We start from the raw sequence: 22,858 nt of genomic DNA, 5'->3' as shown, positions 1-22,858 counted from the left end.
CTAGGGATTTATTGAACATCTTAGGAAAGCAAATATTTTTTTTTCCAATGAAAACAGCTAGGTGTGTTTAAACAGATACAATTTTATACTGGGATGTTGCATTTTTATGAAATGTGATTGTTTAAAAAGTACCAACTTGCCAATATAAAATATTTGAAAAGGGTTATATTGTTGATCTTTATAAGTTATCTTTTCCAAAAGATTAATATTTTATCTATCACTTCAATACAAAGAACCTACTTGCTTAACTAAAGTAATTTGAAAATGACATGCTTTCGATATTATTCATTTACTTAGGGTAGTTTGAAAACTACCCAAACTGGAATGAAATATTTTAAAATTTAGTTTTCAATATAATTCATTTACTGATTACTTGTATAAAAAGTGCTTCATTCAAATATTTGAAATTTTAATGCTTTAAATTTTTATAAACCTGTCACTCTTTCTTTAGATTACTAATAAATTACTTGGAGGATAAACTAACCAACAAAATTCTATGCGGCCTTAAGGAGCATTGAGGATTTGACCTGGAACAACTATACTCAGCTTCGAGCTTTTGCTCAGAGAGTTTATGCCTCAACTGAAAAGGAGTACAATTAAACCATAAAAGAAACCCTTTCTGGTACAACTCAGGAACATAAATGGTGGTCTACCCTTAAATCTGCACTCTTTGGTGTAGATGCAACAGTTCCTCCTTTACTTAAACCAGATGGCTCAGTCATTCACTGTCCAAAGGAAAAGGCAATCCTTTTGGCTGATGTTTTTGACAGTAAACAGAGTAATGAAAAACTTGAATTTCCTCATTCCTGTTTTCCTGAGGCTAAACTTACTAGTTTAGCTTTTCGATCTCGTGAGATTAAAGCTCTGTTGATGGACCTTGATGCTTATGGAGGTGTAGACCCAAATGGTATTTTTCCTTTGTTTTTTATAAAGACAGTAGATTTCTTAGCTCCAAAGTTATCTGTTATTTTGCGCAAGTTAGCAAGAAGAGGAGCTTTTAGTACTTGTTGGAGAATTGGTAATGTTACTCCTCTATGTAAATGTGTTTGTGGTAGCTCAAGTCCCAATGATTACCGCCCAATTTCCATAACTCCCATATTATCTAAAGTTTTTGAACGTCTTCTGGCAAAAAGTCTTAATAGGTTTGCTGAAGGTAATCATATATTCCCTAGTTTGCAATTTGGTTTTCGTAAAGGCCTTGGAGCATGTGATGCCCTTCTTACAATCTCCAATGCTGTACAAAAATCCCTTGATTGTGGTGAGGAAGTTCGTATGATTGGCCTTGATTTTAGTGCTGCCTTTGACCGTGTTAATCATGAGGCCCTTGTTTTCAAACTGAAACAGTTGGGAGTGGGTGGGTCGTTTCTTAGCATTATTATTGATTTTTTAAGAAATAGATCTCAGAGAGTAGTTGTTGATGGGCACCATAGTGAGTATAGGAATGTGATATCCGGTGTTCCACAGGGTAGTGTTCTTGGCCCATTACTTTTCATACTAATACACATGACATGTGGTTTGGCCTAGAAAACAAGCTTGTTGCATTTGCGGATGATGCTACTCTCTTTGCATCAATTCCATCCCCTGAATGTAGATCTGGGGTTGGTGAATCCCTTAATAGAGATTTAGCTAAAATTAGTGCATGGTGCAAATTATGGGGTATGAAGTTGAATCCTAACAAAACTCAAAGTATGATTGTAAGTAGGTCAAGGACGGTGGCTCTTCAACATCCGGATCTCAGTATTGATAATGTTTCTTTAAATTTGTATGACTTAAAATTCTAGGTGTGATTCTCGACAGCAAATTTACTTTTGAGAAACACATTAGGTCTGTGTCTTCAACAATTGCACAAAAAATTGGCCTATTGAGAAAGTCTTTTAAGATTTTCGGTGATCAATCTATTCTGAAGAAGTGTTTTAATTCTTTCATTCTACCTTGTTTTGAGTAATGTTCTCCTGTCTGGTGTTCAGCTGCTGATTCTCATCTTAATTTGTTGGACAGAAACTTCCGGTCTATTAAATTTCTTATTCCTGATCTAGATATTAATCTTTGGCACCGTCGTTCAATTAGTTCATTGTGCATGTTGCCTAAGATTTTTCATAACTCTGATCATCCTTTACATTCAGATCTCCCGGGACAATTTTATCCTGTTCGTAATACTAGGCAGGCAGTTAATTCTAATAGCCAGGCCTTCTCCATCATAAGGCTCAATACTACACAGTATTCTAGAAGTTTTATTCCAGCTGTTACCAAGTTGTGGAATGATCTTCCTAATCGGGTAGTTGAATCAGTAGAACTTCAAAAGTTCAAAGTTGGAGCAAATGTATTTATGTTGACCAGGCTGACATGAGTCTTTTTATAGTTTATATATGACATATATGTTTTGACGTTGTTAATAGTTTATGTAGGACATATCTGTTTTGACGCTGTTACTGTTTTTAGAATGATATACTGTTAATTTATTCTCATCATTTATTTATGTCCTTATTTCCTTTCCTCACTGGGCTATTTTTCCCTGTTGGAGCCCTTGGGCTTATAGCATCTTACTTTTCCAACTAGGGTTGTAGCTTGGCTAATAATAATAATAATAATAATAATAATAATAATAATAATAATAATAATGATAATACAAAAAAGGGTTCCCCACCTCTGCTCTAAGGCATTGTCCTGCTTGATAGGGCATTGTCGCTGTCGCTTGCCTCTGCCATTCATGAGCAGATACCGGTCGTGATACCATTGATACAAAATATGAAGTTGAACTATCAATGTGAATGCGACGAAAATGTTATGGTCTACATGGCTTGATTGATAATATTCAAAGTCTAACTATAAATGGAAGAATTTGGTGACCTGGAAATATTTGTGTACTCTTCATTTATACACTCCATTATATAGTAGAATATTGTTGTAGTACAACAGTATTAAGTAAATTATATCAAATATATAAAATTTTTCTCTAGTTTCTCAAGTTTAAACATTAAACATTTCTTAACATTCCAAATGCTTTTGTATTTCAAACTTATTGCACATAAACAAGCCTTAAATGAAAAAAAAATGAAAAAATTAGGTGTTGATCTTAATGTAGAGTGTATTAAGAGTCATCAGGTATACACGTAGTGTTGAGTACAAGGCATCTACAACTTGCAAACATATGAAAAAGAATGTATCCAATGACGGAAACGCACCAGATGTATATATAGATGACTGAGATGAATTTCGTATCATGATATATCTTATACAATTGTTGCCAACTTGAAACCTGGATTAAAAAAAAGAAGAAAACAAAAAAAAGAGCAAAGTTATAGAGGGAAATAGCCGAGTTTATCTTTTCTAAGTAATATACCACTATCACATAAGGTGATTTCATTCAGTGAAATTTAAAATGTAAAAACAAGATTCAGGCGTGCTGGACTTTATAAGAAAATACTTGTAGAAGATAATACCGAGTGTCTTTCCAAATGCACACATTGGCTTCCTTCAATTCTAATGATCACAAATTGTTCACCTGGACACATTTTCTCAGGTGAAGCATATATAAGTTCCATCAAAACAACTATGCAACAAGGCTTCTATTAAATATAGAAGCAGATGTATTTTGTTAAGAGCAAATCAAAGACTTTGCAGTTTAGAAAAAAAAAAATGGGAGAAAACCTTTCAGATGTAGGGAAAATGTACAAAAATAGAATTGTTTTCTTTCTTATCCTTGGTTTTGTTTGATTTCGATGGATTAAATTTTCGGTGGTCTATTATGTTTATATTTAGGCTAGCGGTCAAATTCGAAAAGGGGCTTAAAACGCGAGTAACCCCTACCCATGGTAGAACAAGTCACGACCTATTTTTTTTTTCTTAAAGAGGGATGTTTGGGCTTTTAAAAAATCATGCTTGTGAACCTGAGATCGTTACACATTTTGAAAACCACTTTTACATGTTCACTGTAGACTTCAAAAATTAATTTCTTCGCCACAGATGTCGGCACATATTGGCTCATATATTTGTTAATACTGCTGCTACATACACAACTGTGATAGCAAAATGTACAGAATGATAGCATACACGTATTAAAAACATTTTGTGATGTAAGAAAGGCTTTTGTGTGACGTACGGACAAAATTAAAGTTTTGGGTAATAAATCAGGTTCGTGTTTACCGATGATTATAGCCTAAACAATTACTTTATTCAGAAGCAATAGAGTTGTATTACTACATATTACATCAAAATAATACTCCTTTAATTTCCTTTTAATAATTATGAATTATAAAAGTGAATAAGTTTATTTGATAGCGTTAATTACAAAACGTTATGTCATTCTCTAAAAGTAACCGAATAAATCAATTATTCAATCTATAATGATTTATTGCGCAAAACTTCAATTTTGCGTGTAGGTCACACAAAAGCCTTTCTTACATCACAAAATGTTTTTAAATACATGTATGCTATCATTCTGCACATTTTGTTATCACAGTTGTGTATGTAGCACCAATATTAACAAATATATGAGCCAATATGTTCCGAAATCTGTGGCGAAAAAAATCAACTTTTTAAGTCTACAGTGTACATGTGTAAAAGCGATTTTCAAAATGTTGTGCAACGATCTCAGACTCACAACCATGATCTTTTAAAAGCCCAAACATCCCTCTTTAAGAAAAAATAGGTCGTGACTTGTTCTACCATGGGTAGGGGTATACCACCCAAAAAAATCATTTGGCCGTAAGCCTTTAAATGTTATTTAGAATTTATGTGAACACATCTCTAATCAAAGTCCATTTTAAAATGTATGGTAAAGTCATATTTTTTTTTAACGTCTCGTCATATTTTAACAAACTTAGTAATATATAAATCAATTTTTTTTATTCAAGATATCGTTATTATTTCTGTGTTATTTTCATATAAGGTGACGAAATTTAATTAATTTATAAAAATTTCATATGATTTGTCTAAGTCAATGACAACCTATTATCAATGTATAAATTATGAACAAGGTGACGATTCTACAAGTAAATATGCCGTTTGAATCCCCGGGGTGACAATTCTACAGGTGGAGATTCTGGGAGGACAATTCTACAGGTGGAGATTCTGGGAGGACAATTCTACAGGTGGAGATTCTGGGAGGACAATTCTACAGGTGGAGATTCTGGGAGGACAATTCTGCAGGTGATACAAAACAACAATAACTTAATAAGTCACATAAGTAATATAAATCATAACGTGGTCGTTCTGTTCACAATACTGTTGAACTTCGTATCATTGGTTTCATCAGTATCTGCAAGTAGTTATAGAATCGTATTCATAAATAGAAAAAAATGTCTATAGGCCTATTGGTTCAATTTGGTGCGACAGGTTGGTACTGTACGAACCAACTCAGGTATAAATTGCTTTGGTACGAAACAACTTGGGTCGAATCTCCCCTAGTACGAAACGACTGTAAAGCCTTTGCACATACCCATAAACAAAACATTTTCCCCTGACATTTACTCATGACTTTCAAGGGTTATCACTCCCAATGTTCTATTATTTAACTAGCGATAAATCCGGATTGGAACTATTCAGTTATACACCATCCTATCATAGGCTCAACTTACTACTTAACCTTGCCATGACACAGTGATATAATTAAGATGGCCTCGTTACGCTTAATTTTTTGCCGCACGTCATTTTTTTTTCTCGTTGACAGAGATCACGTTCTCAGGCAGTTACAATGGTAATTAGGTCCGGGAAATCATAAGCCTTACTTAATCACAAAAGAACAATCAGCTTTAACTCCAGTGTTATCTAATTTGGAGGTCTCTTCACCTTTTCAAAAGTTATGGGGTAGATTTTTATCCTAAGGTCAAGTATCAAATGTCTAGGTGTTTCCACTATACCAGACACTAAAGACTTGTGCCATTACTATTACCTTTATAATTTGTGGTTTAGTATCGGAATAAATTTTTGCAAACATCATACTTGAATCCAGTGATCCCTAGACCTAAACGTTTTCCATACGACATGGAAAAATCGAGTTTCCAGGCATTGAATGCACACAATATATTGGATAACAAATGAGAAAAGTAGTTAGATAGAACTAATCAAATGTCTAAACAAGTTCAATAGTGCTTTAATAAGAGAAAATGCATAATTGAACTGGGCACATTACGAGTTAGCCATTAAACACCCAAGTTGCCAGAGTGTGAACTGCTGTAAATGACTAACACAAGACAGTACGAGTTTAAATCACAGGCTACTAAACGACAAGATATGTGCCCACCCAGAAGGTAAGATTTCAACCCTCTTAGAGTTTTAAAAGTTAACAGTGAATTAGATTTGGTTCTAGTCTATTCGTGTCAGTTTTACATAAATACGAAATATTATGAATACCTTTGTCATCGTAGGATATGCTTATCTTTGCCAACACAACCTACAAACTCCACTGACAATTGAAACTAACAGCTACAGACTACCAGTCTACCACCCGTGTCTGGTATCTCTATTCTTGGTGTGGGTGTATTAGCCTACCTACACCCTTGGGGTCCAACACTTATTCACGACAATGTTTGGTTCTTCCATTTGATTTACATTTATTAAAACCTCTCTCCTTGAATAGTGTTTGATATATTTTACTTTAGTTAATGAAGGCATACAGTATTATTAAGTAAATATCATTCGCACGTCTTTTGACCGCATTAACAACGAGAATCATAACTATTTGATTTTTGTTTTTCGTAATTGTGAAACATTACTTTCACGGCACAAATTATATAAATTAGTTAGCAATATTAGTTATGCACATGTAATGAGTTAATACATGTAAATGAGTCTCAGTTAATTGTTTGTGACATTCCTTGGACATTTATTCATTTGTTTTATTGTTTACTTCTTCCTTACTTCTTAATTTCATTTTCTGTTCTGGGTTACTTCCCTGCCGTATTTCTTGGGCTAATAGCATTTAACGTTTCTTTACAATAATAATAATAATAATAATAATAATAATAATAATAATAATAATAATAATAATAATAATAATAAATATTATTATTATTATTATTATAGAGTTCTCTTGTTTGAGGGTACACTCGGGCACACTAATCTTTCTTTTTCCTTATTTTCTTCCTTTCCTCACTGCGATATTTTCCTTGTTGGGGCCCTTGTGTTTATAGCATCCAGCTTTTACAACTAGGTCTATAACCCTAGTTGGAAAAGCAGGATGCTATAGGCCCAAGGGCCCCAACAGGGAAAATAGCCCAGTGATGAAAGGAAACAAGGAAAAATAGAATATTTTAAGAACAGAGTAACATTAAAATAAATATTTCCCATATAAACTCTAAAAAACTTAACAAAGTAAGAGGAAGAAGAATAAAATAGAATAGTGTGCCCGAGTATACCCTCAAGCAAGAGAACTCTAACCCAAGATACTGGAAGACCATGGTACAGAGGCTATGGCACTACCCATTATTAGAGAACAATTTGTTTCGATGGAGATCACTTACAAACGTATCACAAAATAAAGATACGCATTTTTCAGCTTACACTGAATGCTATGGGTATCTGGTGGTCACTCACCTGTTGAAGGGTTGTGTGTTTTAAGATATGCTTATGTAAAATGAAAGTTTGAACTATATAGTAATAAACTATGTGAATGCGTAACATAGAACGAGTCATACTGACCGCTTGTTCTCCAGTTAAAAAATGATTGACTGTGTGATGGTTGCTCACCTGTGATTGCTTGCATGTTTGTAAACATGTTGTTCCACAGAGGAATGTGAGTTGTCCTTCTAGTGAAAGTCGACGGGATTTGCTTTGTGATACACACTGATGTCATGTGGTGGTGTTTTAGGGTAAGCCTAGGCTTCTTTTGACAATGGTTATTTTAAGCCTAGGCTTCTTTAGACAATGGTTATTTTAAGCCTAGGCTTCTTTTGACAATGGTTATTTTAAGCCTAGGCTTCTTTTGACTATGTTTACTTAAAAGAATTAGGTTTAGTCTATGTCAATCGCCCCTTTCTCACTGCTCCCTGTGCCAGGTTAGAGAGATTGGACTCTGTGACAGATTAAGGACATTCAGACCTAGGCTGGGTTTAATGGTTTTAAAGGGCATTCATGAATGACAGAGCCAAGGGACAGTGACAATGCCCTAGACTCCCTAGATACTGGCCATATATACATATGATCACTGATTAACGCCCAAACCCCCTCTCCACCCAATCTAGGTCCAGGGAGAACCAGGTAATACCTGCTGATGACTCAGCACGTAGATCTACAGGGTGTCCAAATCCTCATTCTAGGATTGTCAAGTTGCAGACACTACAAGAAACTATTGAGCTTGAGCAGAACTTGAACCCCAGCTCGGCAGATCGCCATGCAGGCCATTTCCAATAGGCCACCACAACCCGGTTTAGATAATTGTTACTAAATTCTAAATTGAAATGAGTATTAACAATTTCTTATATAAGATATTTTGAATTTTTAGTCGTTTCTGTCATGAGTAAACCATTTTTTTTTTTATAAAGTTTGGATTTTCTATGTTTGGATGGTGCACTTTCCTACGGACCTCCATTCTTTCAACATGATCCACTATCTCAGAAAGTTTTGATTTCTACATTCACTCATGCAAGCTAGCCTAGATATAATTTCTTCATAACCCCACACATTTCACCCTTTCAATTCTTATTGTACAACATACACTATGAAAGCAGTTTACCTTATACTTTCCATGTTTCACTTATTGTGATAACTTTCACTCCCTACCATATTTCATCATATTTATTACTCAATATCCACATCCACTTGAATCCATGATTTCCGTCTTTTTTACATTATATTGATATTTATTGGTACATACATATACTCTAGCACACAAACTCTCAACTCTCCTCTCTTGCAAACTTTCAAATGGTTTTACTAGTTCCTGCAGTTTCTTGTCACTATTCTTAGTTAATTCTATATCATCTGCAAACTCCAACATTTCCGAACACCACTCATAACTAATTTTCTTAGTCAAGAACTGTGCACTTGGTTTCCTTTCTGAGACGTTTTGCATCCATCGATGTCCAAATGGTATTGGACATTCAAACTAATCATCTCTGCTGTCCACATATTCTGACAGATTCTTTACTTCTAACATGAAAAACATGGTCTTTCACTGTCTTGGGTTAGAGTTCTCTTGCTTGAGGGTACACTCAGGCACACTACTCTGTCTGTTCTATCTGTTCCCTTATTTCATTTCCTGAAATGTTGTGGCCTGATTGGCAACGTCTTTGCCTGGTGTTTGCCAGTCGGAGGTTCGAGTCCCGCTTAGTCTCGTTAGTGCCATTAGTGTCTGCAACCTTACCATCCTTGTGAGCTAAGGTTGGGGGGTTTGGGGGATCCTATAAGTCTATCTGCCGAGTCATCAGCAGCCATTGCCTGGCCCTTCCTGATCCTAGCTTGAGTGGAGAGGGGGCTTGGGCGCTGATCATATGATATACGGTCAGTCTGTAGGGCATTGTTCTGCTTGATAGGGCAATGTCACTGTCCCTTGTCTCTGCCATTCATGAGCGGCCTTTAAACCTTTAAACCTGATGATAATAATAACCTGTACATTGGACCTCGGTTATTTGCATTATAAGTTTTTCATGGTTCATGTTTACTAAAAACACATAATCTTTAAATTTTTACCATAACTAATTCATAACAAAAAAATTGAACCAACATTCCTCTTCCTTGTTTAAACATATACTATTATATGCTCATCAGTATTTCAGTAAATAAAAAATCCTCTCATACACCTTGCCTAATATTATAAGTAACATTATGCCCTTATAATTCTTACAGTCACCTTTATCACATTTTGCTTCATATTGTGGAATAATTATACTTCTCACGAAATCCTTCATGACCTTTCCATCATCCAAACATACCTTACAAACTATTGGTAGGGCACCCATTGATGCTGTTAATACTGTGCCAGAACATCTCGCAAACAATCTCATTAACTTCTGGTATCTTTTAGATTCTTCACGCTATTATTTCCTACCATGTATACTCCAAATTCCTTGCCACCAGCAGTCTTGACCATTCACTAACTCCTTGCATTATTCAGCTCTACCCCCTTCCCACTGACGACCTAGGACTTCATTCATTTCAAATAGCATCTCACCATCTGCACATTATATTTGGAGATCACTTTTGCTATTAACCATTTTCTCTGCATTTATTTCTATCTATTATTTATTATTATCAAACACTCATATGGTGTGCAACTCTTATCAATATCTGAAGAGAGTTTTCAATGATTAGATTTTTGTTCATTTGTTTAGTCTGTTTTGGAAGTCATCTCAGACGAGGTTATAGATCGTTGTACATTTTCTAACTATTCTATTATTTGAAACAAATTAACCAAAAATTATTTATAGAAAACTCTAGCAACCAAGAACTAATGCCCTCTTATCTGTTTTCCTTTGTGTTCCCTACAACAAACCAGAATTAAATGATAGAGAAAATTAATCTTTTATCTGAGCAATAAATCATTCTAATATTGATATAGAACTGACATGCTTTTGCTAATGTAAGCTTTATGGTCTTCTGCATCAATGCATAATTGTATACTAGGTAACTTTTTTAGTAGATTATTTAATATAATGTAGATATGATATAGATTAGAACAACTAAGCCAGTTTTAACTCAACCGAAATATTGTTTCAGTAAATTATAGTTCTACAACTCTGTCAATATCAATCATTAGTCTTATTTTTGCTGCCGGTGAAAATGTGATCAGTGTTCAGAGTACATCTTGAAAATTTTCAAGAGTGCTTGCGGGAGCTAGTTGGAAGTCGAGTGGGCATTGCTATTATTCCTTACCTCTTAATTTGGGTATTTCATTTCACCATGTATCTTTATCGTACAGAAAGTGTAATTCAAAAAGGTGTTATCTTTTAAAATGAGGTTGCCAATCTAATGACATTTCCATTCTATTTGCAACCCAACAATGTGCACTAGCTATCAGGTCTACTTAATCACTGCCTTGGTTAACAGAAGCATAGGTTTTTGATAAAACAGTCTTGAAACACTGACTTTCTTTTTGGAAATTAATCCTAGATCTATTCCTTGTGAAAAAAGTGAACTAGCCATCAGGACTTGATGACCCAAACTCTGGTATCCGTGTTTAGCCCTGCATATTCCAGCAAGGGACTTCAGTAAGCAAAGTAAGTATCAGTATTGTCGCCCTATTATTTCTGTTGTTTGTCTAATAGAATTAGAGAAAAATAGACTATTGGGGAGGTATGTGATGGATTGCACCACGTTGTGGTCGCCTATTGGAAACGTCCCTGACTGGTGATCTCCATACTTGGGTTCGAGTCTAGCTCAAACTTGTTAATTCTTTTGGTCGCTGCAACCTCACCATCCTTGTGAGATAAGGAAGTGGTGTTTGGGGAGCCTATAACGCTATCTGCTGAGTCATCAGCAATCAATACCTGGTCCTATCTGGTCTTAGCTTGCGTTGACAGAGGGCTTGAGCGCAGGTCAGTCTCTAGGGCATTGTCCTGCTTGCTAGGGCAATGTCACTGTCCCTTGCCTCTGTCATTCACGAGCGGCCTTTAAACAAGGAGGATAAAACCTGTGATTTCTGTCATATAATGTATATGCTGATAAACTGTTTTAATCTTATCTGTTATCTGAGGAGAAAGTGTACATGCTTTGCTGTCAATTTGGTTTTATCTACGTACACGATTGAGTGTAATTAGTGTTCTGGATTCCTTCATGCATTTTGGTGTCTAAATATTTTCATGAGTGTTTTATGTATATGTGAATGTTTAAGAGACCAGTTTTGTCTTGTATCATCACACATATTCAAGTGTCGGGTAATGAACTATATTTTTACCTGCATTCAAAATACCCAGGGATCATGCTGTGTCCACACACATGTTCAAGTTTTAAAATAGTGCTTTTTGTCCCCATACATGTTTCAAGTGTCCAGGGGTGTTTTGGATTTATATACCTATTTGTTTAGAAGTGTTCATTATCTGCATGCTCATTCAAGTGTGCAAGAAGTGTTCCAGTTCTCACGTGTTTCAAAGTGTTCCAGTCTCTGTGAAGTGGTGGCCTATTGGAAAAGTCTCTGATTGCTGTTCTGCAGGATGGGGGATCGAGGCCCGCTCAATCTCAGTAGTTTCATTGGTGTCTGCAACCTCACCATCCTAAAAATGGGGGTTCTGGGGGAGCCTATAGTTCCACCCGCTCAGTCATCAACTGCCATTGCCTAGCTTTGGTGGAGAAGGGTGATGGGCGCTGATCATATGGATATATGGTCAGTCTCTAGGGTATTGTCACTGCCCCTTGATTTTGCCATTCATGATTGGCCTTTAAATCTTTATAAATCAATATGCCCATTCAAGTGTTCAAACACTCGTGACTCATTATATTGTATTGTGTGTTCTCTTTAAAACACAGATTTATGTTTTTGAAAGATTTCTAGATATACCCTTGCATTAAAGAATCAAGAAATCTTCTGTATGTGTTCAGAAAATGTTATAGATCCACAAATGTATTCTAGATGTTTAAAAATATTCTTCGTCGCCGCACTATTTGAAGTGACCAAGAAGTATTATGTATTTGCACACATTTTCAAGTGTTCAGGAAATGTTCTATATCCACGTACGCATTCAAGTGTCTGGGAAATGTTTTGTATCCGCACACTCATCTAAGTAACCAGAGCTGTTCTGAATCCGTATACACATTTGTGTCAGGAAGTGTTCAGCATATACACATACATTTCTATGTCCAGGAATTTCTCTGGATTACCATACGCCTTCAAGTGCAGAGTCCTCTCTTGACTTAAAGTGTGTGGGATTTTTTTTCTTATATTTACTCATGCATGGGAAGTGTTCTAGCTTTATCTTACACATTCAAAAGTTCAGAACCCAAGTTTTTTTATTTTTTTTATTTCTGATATCAAATATTCAGAAATATTCTGTATCTGAATACTGTACATAATTGAGTATTAATGAGAAAGTTTCCTTTAAATGCATACATATCTAAGTGTCCGGAACGTAGCCTGGTTAGGTAAGAGATGGCATGAGAATGATTCTTTAAAATTCTGGTGATCCCTGACTAACGTATAGAGTGATTTAAGTAGCTGACTGTTAGTCAACTGTTTTGGTTCGTAGCTGAGGTACATTGGGAGAGAGAGAGAGAGAGAGAGAGAGAGAGAGAGAGAGAGAGAGAGAGAGAGAGAGAGAGAGAATAACACTTGAATGATTAGTAAGGAGAAGCAGGTGCATTTCATTAAAATTTAGACGGGCTGTGCTCTACAAGGTTCATAAACCGCCTCTCTCTCTCTCTCTCTCTCTCTCTCTCCTCTCTCTCTCTCTCTCTCTCTCTCTCTCTCTCTCTCTCTCTCTCTCTTTTTTTCTCTACACCTCAGCTGCGAACCAAAACAGTTGACTAACAGTCAGCTACTTAATTTACTCTATATGTTAGTCAAGGATCATCAGAATTTTAAAGAATCCATCCCATACCGTCTCTTATCTAACTAACTAGGACAGATCAAACGAAAATCTTCCGTTTGAGAGAGAGAGAGAGAGAGAGAGAGAGAGAGAGAGAGAGAGAGAGAGAGAGAGAGAGAGAATAACACACTTATGTAATTAGTAACAAGAAGCAGGTGCATTTCATCAAAAATTTAGAAAGGCAGCTCTCCACAATGTACATAAACTGGCTCTCTCTCTCTCTCTCTCTCTCTCTCTCCTCTCTCTCTCTCTCTCTCTCTCTCTCTCTCTCTCTCTCTCTCTCTCTCTATTCGCCAAATGTCCTCTCTATCCCCATGAACAAAATTTTATAATCCATTGTTTCCCGTTACACCATTCAAGTAAAAAATATCCATTCAAAGGCGATTATCCGAAAAAAGCAGCTCCATTTCAAAAGCAAATGTAAATAGACCCGACAACGTACAACATCAACTTCCAATCTCGAACTAAACAAGAGAAAATACAATGAGGGAAGTAGGGCGGGGCCCTACGAACAACACGGGAGGAACTTGGTCAGTGATCGTCTCCCTCAGTATATTACGCCAGGGCGGCCCCAGGCAAGACCCAATTGATCTGTGATGTTAGAAAACTCTATGATTTTCTTGCAGTCGCTTAAACTCGCAGATGGGATTTATCGATTGGCCTTGAGCAAGAACAAAATGCCAGATGTGGCTCGTCATGAACGGTATACGTAGGCTATTCGAGGTTTGTTTCTTTGTTCCCCAAGCCTGTGTGAATTCTCCACACAGGAGAAGGGCAGGGCGAAATGCTTCGAAATGGGTCACGCATGTCTCTTTAATCTAAATTCACATTCTTCCAGATATGAAAAATAATAATAAGAAGAGGTGAACTTTAATATGGGTCAGTTAAAGTTAGGAAATGTCTTTTGAATGACTGGTAGGATTAAAAGCTTATTACAGCATTAATCAAAGGAAAGAGGACAGAACATCTACTGCACACACGCACAAACACACACACACACACACACACACACACACACACACACACATATATATATATATATATATATATATATATATATATATATATATATATATATATATATGTGTGTGTGTGTGTGTGTATGTATATATATATATATATATATATATATATATATATATATATATATATATATATATATATATATATATATATATATATATATATATATATATATATATATGATCAATAGCAGTAACTCGTCCACTACAGGACAAGGGCCACAGACACATCTTTCCAATCGCGTCTGTATACACTACATATGCAGTATATATATATATATATATATATATATATATATATATATATATATATATATATATGTGTGTGTGTGTGTGTGTGTGTGTGTGTGTGTGTGTATACATTAATATATATATATATATATATATATATATATATATATATATATATATATATATATATATATATATATGTGTGTGTGTGTGTGTGTGTGTGGGGGGGGGGGCCTTCTTTAATGTCTCAGTAACTTTAATAATCTAATATCTCGGGGGTAGCCTATATTTCATATATCGTTTTTTCAAATCCCTACAATTTTATTTTCAATTCTTCCAGCCTTTCTCTCGTATTTTTATACTCTTATTCTGTAAAATATTTGTGAAAGCATGTTTAATGTTCTTACTAGTATATAAAGTAATTTTGGTAAGGTAACACATGATAATTACAGTATACATAAGAATAGCATCGCAATCTCTCTCTCTTCTCTCTCTCTCTCTCTCTCTCTCTCTCTCTCTCTCTCTCTCTCTCTCTCTCTCTCTCTCTCTCTCACTAAATTCATGATCACATAACACCTGTATAGGTTATGTTGTATTTCCCCCTATCAAATCGATGATTGAATAATGAGCTCGAATAATACTGGTTTTAATTACGCCTTCTTCCACTGACCCAATCACGGGAGATCCCCATTACCTCCCTCCAATGTCGAAATCCTATGACATTTCCTGCATTGGGAAACCCGAGTGTTACATTGGTTATCAAATTTTGTTCTTAGGTTATTATGTAAAACGGTTAATTCATTTGAGATATTGCATTTCTCTGGTGAAAAATAAATGTGCCTTGTGTACGTTGACACCAGGGATAAAGTGGAATTGCGGAAAGAATATGCATAGTCATTCTACAATGGTGTGGATATCGAAGAGTCGAGACATCTAAGGGGCCCGCCCGGCCGGAGGGGGAGAATAGGAAGTGGAGGATGAGTCACTGTTCAGCTCCGCCTGCATCGAGCTTTACTCATATAACGTAACCCACGGTCTGGACCTCCTGGGTCTAGACCTAGCCCCATCCCTTCCCCCTTTCCCGCGATCCGATTTTTAATAGCAAACTATACGTAAGAATCGGAAGTGAAGCTTTTCTGAACCATTTGTCTATATTTCAAACTTTTATCAAGAGATTTCTGGGAGGGGGCCAAGATAAATGGTGTATAGCAGCTGACGGAGAAACGGCCACCCTCTTGTATGAGGTTTTCGACCTCGTGCGTGATGTGGTGTGGCGTTGTTCCTTTCATGGCGCGATGCTTGTGTTATTTAAGAAGGCCGTTTAGGTTGGAAATATGCCTTAAAACCATTGATTTTTAATATGAGACTTTGAAAGCATCAATCTGTTTTCAAACTAAAAATGATAGAATATACCTCCTATGTGCGAGTCAAGGACATGAGAAACACCGACAGCCCTTAATAGATTAAACAGACGCGTGGGAGCTGTAGGCTATTGTGAACTTTTCTTTTAGAAATGTAGAATACCAAATAAGTAGGCCTACATATCACCTGTATACCATTTCTGGTCACATTATAAAATTCGGTTATTTGTACGTAGAAAGAAATTGATATAAGACACATTTTTGAATGGACATTCGGAGTTGATTCATCTGGGCTAAGCGCTCGTCATTCAGTGTACTTGCTGTGATCTGATCATCACCTATAACCAGCTCAAAGTTAATCCGTTCTTTCCTGTTTTCTCCCCCTTTTTCCACTTCCCTGTCATTCCTGTCAAAGACTGTTCATCGTTTTGCCTCTACCTCGGTTTCAATTCAAAGTATTTTATGATGTTTTATTTATTTAGTTTGTTTCCATAATTGCTTGGATGAAACTTGCAGTATATTCCAATGGTGGGCTACGAAGACCATTTAGCCTTAATATCTAAACTTGAAGAAAACTGTAATAGACACACACACATATATATATATATATATATATATATATATATATATATATATATATATATATATATATATATATATATATATATATATATATATATATATATATATATATATATATATATATATATATATATATATATATATATATATATATATATATATATATATATGTGTGTGTGTGTGTGTGTGTGTGTGTGTGTGTGTGTGTGTGTGTACATCATCATGGTCTGTCTATACAAGTTTATACCGGTAAATATTCTTAGCTCGTCAATCCACGTCTTTTCTTCCTTCCCCAGCTTTGTTTGTAATTTTTAGGGGGGCCCACTGTGTTATTCTTAATGCCCATATATTATCTGTCATTCTCATTATATGTCCTGCCCATGTCCATTTTTGTCTTACATGCTGTTAGAGGTGCTTTAGTTTGCTCCCATCGTTAATGTATTCTTTCGTGTGTGTGCGTATTTATATATATATATATATATAAATATATATATATATATATATATATATATATATATATATATATATATATATATATATATATGTGTGTGTGTGTGTGTGTGTGTGTGTGTGTGTGTGTGTGTGTGTATGTAACTGAAACATTTAGAAATTAGTCAAAATACATTAGAATTAATATTCTGAAATCTATAATTATAAAGGGCACATTTGTCTTCAGAATCTTAAAGTTTTGTGTTCTTGTAAAGCCGTTAATGCAAACGCATCTCAGGCGAAACGCTTCGCTAAAAAAGTCAGATTATGTGTTAAAACCAAATGCGTAATAACAGGGTAGTTTGGTCATGTGTTGAAGACGAAAATAGGATGATGGAGAGTCAGTACATGGAACAGCGAGTTATTCAAGAAACTATGAGCAGTAACTGACAAATGAAAAGGGTTCTACCAAATGTCAAGATTGAATGCGGAGGTTGTGAATATATGACGTGGAATCCGTGTGGGTGTTGACACACTACTGATGAGTAGGTAGAATAGCTGATGCTATGGAAATGTTCCTAAAAGGCTTTATCTCACGTTCAGCTGCTGAAGATGAAAGTAGCTGTAACATTTGATGTGTCTATATCTAATGCCACCCTGTTACTGTTGAGATTAATACTGACACACATTTACATAGGCCTATGTGTGTGAAAAAAAAAAAAAAAAAATATATATATATATATATATATATATATATATATATATATATATATATATGTATATATATATATATATATATATATATATATATATATATATATATATATATATACATATATATATATATATATATATATATATATATATATATATATATATATATATATATATATATATATATATACATATATATATATATATATATATATATATATATATATATATATATATATATATATATATATATATATATATATATATATATATTACTTGCTAAGCTACAACCTTATTTGGAAAATCCGGATGCTATAAACCCAAGGGTTCCAACAGGGGAAATAGCCCAGTGAGGAAAGGAAATAAGGAAACAAATTACAAGAGATGTTCAGGAATAACATTAAAATAAATCTTTACATAAACTATAAAAACTTCAAAATAACAAGAGAAAGGGAAATAAGATAGATTAGTGTGCCCGAGTGTACCCTCAAGCAAGAGAACTCTACCCCAAGACAGTAGAAGACAATGGTACAGAGGATATGGCACTACCCAAGACTAGAGAACAATGATTTGATTTTGGAGTGTCCTTCCCCTAGAAAAGCTGCTTACCATAGCTAAAGAGTTTCTTCTACCCTTTCCAAGAGGAAAGTAGCCACTGAACTATTGCAGTGCAGCAGTTAACCCTTTGAGAAAGATGAATTGTTTGGTAATCTCAGTGTTGTCAGATGTATGAGGACAGAAGAGAATGTGTAAAGAATTGGCCAGACTATTCAGTGTATGTATAGACAATGGGGAAAAAGAGCCGCGATCACACACACACACACACACACACACACACACACAGAGAGAGAGAGAGTACTGTCTGGCTAGTGAAAGGTCCCAATAACCTTCGAGCGGTAGTGTCTCAACGGGTGGATGGTGCCCTGGCCAACCTACTATCTAATATATATATATATATATATATATATATATATATATATATATATATATATATATATATATATATATATATATATATGCATACACACACACACACATATATATATATATATATATATATATATATATATATATATATATATATATATATATATATATATATACTGTATATATATACGTGTGTGTAGATCCTTGTCGCCATATAAAAAAGGATTTCTCCCTACAGGCTTGAGCACCCATGATACCTGAGCATGTTGCAATGGTTATTTGCTAGGTAGTTACTTGAGTGTGGTTGGTCAAAGTCAGACATGTAGCAATCCACCTCCATAAATCTTTAACCTGAACTCAAACGATTTCCTTAATGAGATTCAATACTACAAAGTATTTTTTGCCAAGTTTCATTTCTAGGACTGACCAAATTATTGATTGTTTATCCCGTTATAATCCTGTGATCTGTTGAACTTCGTAAGTTTAAACTAAGTCCAAATGCTTTCTGTTAAAAACGTCAACATAACTTTGGGGTCAAATCTTACATAATACTAATTTCCTGAATACTGTTAATCATCTAAATATACTCTATTTTCCTTGTTTATCTTTTATAGCTTATTTTTACTTGTTCAATTTTGCACACTGGGCTATTTTCTGTAATTGGGCCCTTGTGCTGGTAGTATTCTATTATTCTTTATAGAGCTTCTGCTTGACTAATAATAATAATAATAATAATAATAATAATAATAATAATAATAATAATAATAATAATAGATAGATATTATTATTATTATTATTATTATTATTATTATTATTATTATTAGCCAAGCTACAACCCTAGTTGGAAAAGCAAGATGCTATAAGCCCAAGGGCTCCAATAGGAAAGAATAGGGATAGATTGATAGATAGATAGAAAGGAGGAAAGCGTCTTGACTAGGCTTTGACAAAGGGCAGTGCAGTAGAGGATCTAAACTACAGACCACTAATGCCTGGAGTCTCGTCACTTGTTATATCTTCACACCTCTGGTGTAGTTAAGTCTGCTCTCCGTTTTGATAATCAATATTGTTTCCCCGAGACCGATACAGTGGCTGAAGAGATACAGACTTCAGTCCGTAACGTTGTGTGTTTCGGCTTTCTCATTTTTCATTCTGGGAAATCTACACGAAGAGAGATATCCTTATTCCAGCTGTTACTCCGATGGCTTTTCTTAACAAGGTAGGTTTACGGGAAACCACCGTACAGTCTACGTTCTCTCTGTTAAGCAAATACGTACACAGACACTTATATCATGGAAAATTTTATTGGAATGGTGCTATGTGTATAGGTGGGTTTAATACCCTGTTGGTGAGATCTTCTGTGTAGGTGTATGAAACAACAGGATTTGTGGTGTTTTACTCTGCACAGAGATTTACTCACGATTCATTTATTAAAAAAAATAATGTTTCACAGACTATTGTTTTTTTTTTTTTTTTTTTTTTTTTTTTTTTTTTTTTTTTTTTTTTTTTTTTTTTTTTTTTTATCCAGGGCCCTGAGGCTTGTAGCATTCTGCTTTCATAATGAGGTTTCAACTTGGCTGATAATATTGATAGAAAGGTAGAAAATGGATTAAACAACAATCTAATTGTGAAATGAGAAATGAAAAAGTTTGGTGTAATAATAACAGAGTATCTGAGGTGCAAGAGCAACAAAGAACCGACTGGTAATTTGGTAGATTATTGACTTGGTAATGTAGTCAAGATGGACCTGGCAATATGGTATGGACATGCTATAAGGATGTGAGTGAAAAAGGGTTGGGTGGAGCCTGTGAAGTGGGAGGGTGTCAGAAGAAGGCAAAGGATTAGATGATGGAATAAAGTGAAGGGAAATTTAATAAAGGGTTTAGTGGAGGAAAATGTTTTCAATAGAAGAAGAAAAAAGAAGAAATATTAATGTAGTAATAACAATGTGAAAATGGAGAGAAGCAAGAAAGAAGAGAATAAAGCACTCTGGAATCCAGAGGAATGGAAAAGGTAGACGAGAAGAGCCTAATGTTGGAAAAGTTAATGTTAATACTATTATTTTGCCCCTTCCTTTGCCCACCTTTCAAAAATAAAACACTTCAACATATCTTGATTATATGAAACTCATTTCCTTAAGATTTGATCTCATCAAAATTATACAAGATTCCGATAAACATCAAAACCACAGTTAATTTGATTGAGGTATGCTATGGAAACGTTTCCTTTTTAATTCAGAGGTAGTTAAATCTCCCGATAACGTCTCCAGGTTTGTGAGATTTAGGCCGACAATATTTCTCCAGGTTTGTGAGATTTAGGCCGACAATATTTCTCCAGGTTTGTGAGATTTAGGCCGACAATATTTCTCCAGGTTTGTGAGATTTAGGCCGACAATATTTCTCCAGGTTTGTGAGATTAAGGCCAAGAATATTCATGGCAACTGGAGAGAACCGTAAGAACGATAATTATTATCATAAGCACGATATTACATTTCCTCCTGAAACCTCGTTTGGTAAGACCTCGTTGAACGAAGAATTAAGCCTCACAGATGCAAAATACATGGACGCCAGAGGGTATTTCGGCCATTAAATTTTGTTGAAATTCGTTGACTTTTCTTAATCTTCTTTGGCGGGAAAACGGCCACAGGTCAACACCGATTTAGTTTATTTTACGTCATTCCTTTTCTCCTTTTTCTCTATCACAAATATATATATATATAAATATATATATATATATATATATATATATATATATATATATATATATATATATATATATATATATATATATATATATATATACATATATATATACATATGTATATATATATATATATATATATATATATATATATATATATATATATATATATATGTATCATCAGCCGTTACTATAACTGTAGAACAAGGCCTCAGACGTGCTCTTCCACGTATGTCTGCTTATGATCTTTCTGTGCTAGTCCACATATGCAAATTTCTTAGTTCGTAAATCAGTCGTCTTTTCTTCTTTCCCCTGCTTCTTTTATAATCTCTAGTGACCTATTCTGTTATTCTTAATATTCATCTACCGCCTGTCATTCTCATTATATGTCCTGCCCATGTCCATTTCTTTTTCTCACATGTTAGAATATCTTCTTCTTTTGTGTGCTCGCGTATCCATGTTTCTTTTTTTTTTGACTCTTAGTGTTGTTCCCGTTATTGTTCTTTCCTTAGCTCTTTGAGATGTAACTAGCTTATGTTCTGAGCCAATGTTAAGGCTTCAAGTTTCTGATGCATAAGTTGATATTGGTAGGACCAAGCCCTTTGGGAAGGACCATAACATTAAATACCTTCCTTTTTAGAGAAAGTTGCATTTTAATTTTCATATTCTCATTTTGTTACATCCTATCCTACCTGGTTAGAAAGGTATACTTTAAGTTTCTTGGTTGAAGGCTGCAGCACATCAGTAAGAGGATTGTCAACTATTCTTCAAATAGGCTATGTGAAAGATCTATTTTAATGCTGTTAATGTTCTTAATATACTCTATTTAAATTTTTATTTACTTGTTTTTTATTTCCTTGTTTCCTCACCTCACTAGACTATTTTTTCTTATTGGAGCCCTTGGGCTTTTAGCATCCTGCTTTTCCAAATAGGGGTTTAGCTTAGCTAATAATAATAATAATAATAATAATAATAATAATAATAATAATAATAATAATAATAATTATTTAGTTAATACTTTGGAGCCTACGGGCAGGAAATAATACAACTGTTATTCCTAGTGCTTTTATTGAACAATTATAAGTCTACGATTCACTGGAGATCTTAATACCGTTTTTTTCCTCTAGATCTCCAGCGTTCGCCTATCATAACTTCTTAATTAAAATCCTATCGTCTAGCTTTCCTGGTATACTAAATAACACTATGTCCATATAATTCGTATGGTTCATTGCTACCATTGCCATTATCCAATTATACAATTATTCTTCTTATCCATTTCTTCAGAACCTTTCCATTACCAAATGACACCATACACAGCACAGTCACTCACTTACACTTTCAACTTCCAGAACAGTTCCTTCCAAAGCATCTTCAAATTTACACTGGTACAGTTAGAGTCAAATGAACGCAGACACTCGTGGGAAATCTTTCGTCAGATGTC

The 22,858-nt window shown here is 34.7% G+C and overlaps 1 protein-coding gene across 1 annotated transcript in view; it reads right to left on the bottom strand.

The window, feature by feature from the left end:
* The window catches only part of LOC137615228 (eukaryotic translation initiation factor 4E-like), a 111,803-nt gene extending 105,324 nt beyond the window's left edge, over nt 1–6,479 (bottom strand). Inside the window, exon 1 of the mRNA XM_068344911.1 lies at nt 6,352–6,479. Within this exon, the coding sequence (XP_068201012.1) occupies nt 6,352–6,360 (9 nt within the window). The 5' untranslated portion in view covers nt 6,361–6,479. The remainder of the gene's footprint in view (nt 1–6,351) is intronic.
* Nucleotides 6,480–22,858: the final 16,379 nt, after the last annotated feature.

Source organism: Palaemon carinicauda, chromosome 21, assembly GCF_036898095.1.
Source record: "Palaemon carinicauda isolate YSFRI2023 chromosome 21, ASM3689809v2, whole genome shotgun sequence".
NCBI lineage: Eukaryota > Metazoa > Arthropoda > Malacostraca > Decapoda > Palaemonidae > Palaemon > Palaemon carinicauda.
This window is presented reverse-complemented; position numbering and strand designations above follow the sequence as displayed.